At 48.7% G+C, this 6,000-nt stretch overlaps 1 protein-coding gene across 1 annotated transcript in view; it reads left to right on the top strand.

Annotated features, from left to right (window-relative positions):
• The first annotated feature begins 5,161 nt into the window (after positions 1-5,161).
• Positions 5,162-6,000, top strand: part of RAB18 (RAB18, member RAS oncogene family) — a 36,362-nt gene continuing 35,523 nt past the window's right edge. Inside the window, exon 1 of the mRNA XM_004470748.5 lies at positions 5,162-5,426. Coding sequence (XP_004470805.1) covers positions 5,359-5,426 — 68 coding nt within the window. The 5' untranslated portion in view covers positions 5,162-5,358. The remainder of the gene's footprint in view (positions 5,427-6,000) is intronic.

Below are 6,000 nucleotides of genomic sequence, written 5' to 3'. Positions count from 1 at the left end.
CTTTTGATTTGCAAAAGACACTGTGAAGAGAATAAAAAGACAAGTTGCAGATTGGGGGAAAAATATTTACAAATCACATATCCAACAAAGGACTTGTGTATAGAAAATATAAAGAATTCTCAATACTGAATGGTAAGGGGAAAAATGCAATTTAGAAATGGGCCAAAAGACTTGAACAGATAGTTCATCAGAGAGAATATGCGGATGGCAAGTAACATCAGTCAGGGTCCCAGAAAGAAACAAAATCTAATTTGGATATCTCAAGAGACTACAGTGAAAGGACTGTTTATAGCAACAGAGACAGAGTTAGGGCAAACAACGAGGAAAACTCCCCAAGATTAAGGTCAGTAGTGTTACCCGATTTTATTTAGGTTCTTGATTATGCTGCAGAAATGGATTTCAAGAGCATGTCAGGTGAGTTAGGCCAGTAATTTATGCAGCTAGAGAGGGAAGAGAAATGGGAGAAAATAACAGATCAGGGGTCCCAGGTAGAGTGGAAGGTGAAAAGGGATAAAGAGGGTTGATTTATAGGCTACAATTCCCCATTATAGATTATAAATGCCCAACTTTACTTGCGTGGCCACATGGCAGAGGAAAAAACAGTGAGAGTGGTGAGTGGAGTGCAGGAACGGGTCCACAGGAGAGAGAGAGAGAGAGTGTGTTCAGGCCTGGTGTCTACTTTTTGAACCATCAGTCATCCCACCCCTTTGCTAATGGCAGGGGAGGAGTTCCAGCTGTTTATTGTTTTGATTGCTTATTTCTCCCATCAATCTCCCAGGAGGGCCCAATGATAAAGTCCTTGGGAAATATCCAGGGTTTCTCCTGGCTTCCAGAGGAAGTCTTCTTCTGAGTGGCAGAATCCTGGGAAAGCTCTTCCAGCAGCCATCTTGGGGTTGTTGATGTCCACGTGGACTTCTTGCCAGGTTCCAGATCCATCTATTGATTTCCTATCTTACTAGCCTGCTTCATTAGGAAGCCTTTTCCACTCCTACACCTGAAAAGGCAGGGGTTGGAAATGGTGTTACCAGAGTCTAGTGAAAGGAGGGACATGTAATCTACACCTGCGGGGTCAGGTGTGACCCACTGACTAGGAATTGTGGCTCTTGAGGAAACAGCATCATTTGTAGGCTGTAGGTTTAAAGTTTATGCTCCATCCTGTAGGATAGCACCCAAGCTGTAACTACTGACCACACCAGTTTTACTTGTAATTGAAATAATTACTTTAGCTTATTTACATTCCTTTCTGTGATATAGTAGTTGTTATCTTATGTTAACTAAGTGATCTTTGATTGTTATCAAAATCATTACTTCAGCTTATTTACATTCTTTACTTGATACTGTACTTGTTATCTGATGTTAACTGAGTGACTTTTACACTGCCCCATAACAACTCCACCTCCCCTTGTTTGAGTCCCATAAAAACCCTAAACCCTTTAGACTTGGGGGCACAGAGTTGAGCTCTTTCCTCCTGTCTCCTTGCTTGGCTGCCATGCAATGAAACAGTTTCATAAAGTTCTGCTGTCACAGTGTAGACTTCTGTGCACATCGCGCAATGAGCCCTTGCTTGGTAACTAACACAGGATACACTTTCCCTACTGGGAACTTAACTAGGCCCACATTAGGCCATTCCCCAGGCCATCAGACAGCTCTTCTGGGTGATGGAGTATGGTGGAAGCACAAGTGAAGTGCAAGGGCGTACATAAAGTCCACTGCCACATCCTTTTACTGTAAAATGCATTCCTTGGTAGGAAGTGAGACTGTGTGGGTTATAGGAGTACAGAAGGGCTGAGGTCAAAGGGAGAATAACAGCATAATGGCCCTCCTCTCAGCCTGGGCCACGCTGTCCCATGGGCCCTGAAACTGTGTCAAGTTACAGAGCCTCGACTGGTTCCTCCAGCCCTGACCCTGAGCCCTTCCATTGGAGGGGCCAGAGGGGACCAGCAGATGTACTCTCCAGGGCCTTTCTCTCTCACTTCTCTCTCCCAAGCACCCTAGACCTTCACCAAAGCAACTAAACAAGAAAATAAACTTCTCCCTGGCTACATACTAAATTCCCCATGCATATCAGTGAAGACCAGGAGATGCCTGGGAAAGGGAGGGTGTTGTTTTGGAACTTCTGCTCAGCCAGGAGCAGTGGAGCTGTGGGAGAGGAATGCTGCGCGACTCCTCTCACCTGCAGGGCCAGAACCGCACCCACGAAGGCTTGTTACTCTCCAGCGTCGCCAGTGAGTCACGATGCTCCTGGGAGTGCCTGTTGAGGGCACATGAGCTCTGCAGGGAGTGTGTCTATCCAGTCTCCTCTAGATAATAGAGGAGGGAACACATCCCAGCTCATTTTATGAACACTACACGGGGAACAGTTTACCCATGATCCTGAGAGGAACAGCGAAGGGATGAGAAAAGCCAGGGCCTTGAATTGGATATTTCCCCCCTATCTTTGCTATACCTGCCTCTCTGGGGCCCCTGCTGTGGGCACGTGGCTGACAGCTCAGACTCGGGAGGCCTTCCCCATCCCACTTCCCAGAAGTTCCTTTCAGCATCTTCCTCCACTAGGGGCTTGTGCATCAGTCGACCCAAATTTATGATTTTAGGAATATTGCCTTAGATTTTACCTTATGAGCTGATCAATGGAATATTGTGGAAAGGATTAATACTAGAAGATGGATCCTCAGGGGAAAGGATGGTAATCTGTGCCTGAAGCCCAAGAAAGAATTTGACTCTTCCAGGGATTTGAGGATAATAGCTTGAACCGCATATGGGCCAGGATACCCAGGATAGGACGTTGGTTAGAAATGCCATCACGGGAAGTGGACTTGGCCCAGTGGTTAGGGCATCCATCTACCACATGGGAGGTCCGCGGTTCAAACCCCGGGCCTCCTTGACCGGTGTGCAGCTGGCCCATGCGCAGTGCTGATGCGCGCAAGGAGTGCCGTGCCACGCAGGGTGTCCCCCGCATAGGGGAGCCCCACGTGCAAGGAGTGCACCCCATAAGGAGAGCTGCCCAGCGCAAAAGAAAGTGCAGCCTGCTCAGGAATGGAGCCACACACACGGAGAGCTGACACAGCAAGATGACGCAACAAAAAGAAACACAACTTCCCGTGCCGCTGACAACAACAGAAGCGGACAAAGAAGAAGACGCAGCAAATAGACACAAAGAACAGACAACCGGGGTGGGGGGGGATGGGGAGAAGGGGAGAGAAATAAATAAAAAATAAATCTTAAGGAAAAGAGAGACGTACTAACCTATAAAAACAGGAAATCAATAAGCAGATGACATTGTTCCAAATTCCTGAGGTTGACCTGGGGTTTTCATGTCAACAAAGAGTTTCTGAGGCTCTACTTATTCTGGGGTAGGCACTGTATTAGATGCTGGAGACACATAATGAGCAGGAGTGAAATCAATTCCCTGTCTACAGTGTAGAGAGTAATTTGAGGAGAGATGCAATGGGAGGCAGGAAGGCCAGCTGGGAACCTGGTGTAACCCAGCAGGGAGATGCTGGCGAGGACCCTCCTCTAGTGGTGGTAGGGATGAAGAAAAGTGGGTAGGGGCCAGGAAGGCTGAAGGAATTTTTGGGACTAATGGTAGCTGTGGGAAGTGAGGGAAAAGTTGAATGGGTGTTGGTGTCATTCATTAAGAAGGAAATCAGGAGAAAAAGCTGGTTAGAGGAAAAGATAATGAGGTGGTATCAGCCATGCTTCCTAGAGTTACCTGGCCGTACCAATATGAAGATGTCCATTTGGCAGTGTGCATGTTGGCCTGAAGTTCAGGAGAGAAATGTAGGTTGGAGAAATGTAGGTTGGAGAACAACTTTAGGACTCCTTACCTAGAGATCTGGGGAAGACACTTTGAGAATCACTGCCCCATAGCAGGAGAGCTGGGCAATACTGCTGGTGTCATAAACAAGTTGTTGATGCTGTGACCAAGAATAGGCTGGATAGATTTGATTGAGAGGTTTCAAGGGCTATTTTGTGATAAGTTGAAGTCATCTCCTTGATATAACCTTTCAAGATTAGGGATGGCCTCTAGAACATCCATTCATTCATTCAACAGATATTTATTTAGCACACATTATGTACCAGGAACTATTCTAGACACTGAGGATATAGTGGCAAACAAAACAGACAAAAGTCTTTGTCTTCATGAGGTTTCCTTTCTCTTTAGGGGAGGTCAGACAGCAAACAAAGTAGTAAAACACTAGTATATCAGTGCGTAAGGGCTGTGCAGAAAAATAAGGCAGAGAGGAGGTGTAGGCAATGTTGGAGGGGTTTGCAAATTTCAGGAGTATGGACAGGGAGGGGCTCACTAAAGGCCCCTTTTAAACAAAGACCTGAAGGAGGTGGAGGAGCCACGTGGATATCTGGTAAATTAAGTTTCCAGGTATTTTAAAAATTAATTCCTTATTTTATTCTAAATTTTATTTATATGTATTCTTTCATCAATTATCTATTATATGTGGCATTTGCTGCAAATACAAGGAGATAAGAGGAGACAACTAACGTTTATTGAATACCTGCCATGTACCAGACACTTTGATAGGTATTTTACTGGCTGTGTACTTCCACTAAAATTTACAACAGTGAAGGGGACGGTGTAAGACATACACCCCAGCAGTCTTGGGGAAGCGGTTCTCATGAGAAGGAATAGTTGGTCTGAAGTTGCACCATCAGACGTTTGATATACCTGAGCTATCTGAAGGTTCTCTCTCCATTTGAAGAACTGATGTGTGACGTGTATTTGTCAATCTGCAGAGGAAAACCAGCCAGGAAGCTAATGATGCCTGATCATATCATTATAGAGCACTGTAGTTTTCAAAACATCGTCACAAATTGACTCATTTATACCTTCATAGTAATTCTAAGAAGCTGGTATTATGCTAAGAAGTTGTATTAATGTCTGCCTCGGAAACAGTTTCCAGAGGGTAGGTAATGTGACAGACTGGACAGAAGAGCTGGGACTAAAGCTTGGTAATGTATCTGGCTTCAAGCACGGTGCTTCCCCACTGTAGTGCAGCTGTTGAGCAGCTGGTGAAACAAAAGCACTTTATATTCCAGGCTCTGTCTTGTCTCGATGACACAATTTCCCGCGGAGGAGGAAGACCTTGCTAAACCGACGAAGTCACACAATCTGCGCTTGCGCAAAGCGGAACTTGCTCTCCGGAAAGGCTCCTGGGACCGTGGGTCTGCGCAGACGCAGAGCGACCTGCAGGCGGAAGTGGGGCTCGCGGGACTCCGGCGGCCTCGGCACTGGCCGTGAAAGGTGGCAGCGCGGCGCAGTACGCATGCGCGGCAGCTCTACCAGGGGCAGGGTCGAGAGCCGGGCCGGGGCTGCCAGCTGGGTTCGGAGCGGAGCAGGTCAGGATGGACGAGGACGTGCTGACCACCCTGAAGATCCTCATCATCGGCGAGAGTGGGGTGGGCAAGTCCAGGTGAGGCGGGTCCGGACCGCCGGCCGGTCTGGGCGCCGTGACGAGAGCGGCGGGGCTGTGCCTGCGTCCGGGCCGCGACGGGAACGGTCACTGGCAGTGGCGGCGGGCCCGGCCGCGGCTTGGCTCGCGCCCTCGGCCTCCCCGCGCGAACTCCGGGTTCCCGGCCTCGCATGGGCCCAAGTTCCCTGGATCGCTGCTTCCCTCCGCCACTGTCGCACCAAAGAAAAACAATCCCGAGGAGGGCCGCCTCTCGGCCGGCGACGTGCGGCCCGGAGCGCAGGGCGTGGCAGGCGGCCCAGGGCCCGAGTCCGGCCGCGCGGAGGCCTCGCCCCGGGCCCCTTGGGGTTCAGGCCACCCGCACCCCGCGGGTCGCCAGCTGTAACTTTCTCATTGGGGGATTTCTGTAGGGCTCCTCTAAATATGTAATGTCCCACCCAGGAAGTTTCGTGACGCTTTAGATCACAGTCCCGACCTATTTTGGACTCACCCCAGTGTCGCTTCTTTTGTTTAATGAGTCGTCTGTGGAAGAACTCACTGGTGTTCTGCTTAAAACATTCACTTTTGCCCAAGATGT

Source organism: Dasypus novemcinctus, chromosome 5 (assembly GCF_030445035.2).
Source record: "Dasypus novemcinctus isolate mDasNov1 chromosome 5, mDasNov1.1.hap2, whole genome shotgun sequence".
Classification (NCBI taxonomy): Eukaryota; Metazoa; Chordata; class Mammalia; order Cingulata; family Dasypodidae; genus Dasypus; species Dasypus novemcinctus.
Note: the sequence above shows the minus strand (reverse complement) of the source record. Positions and strands in the feature narration are given on the sequence as shown.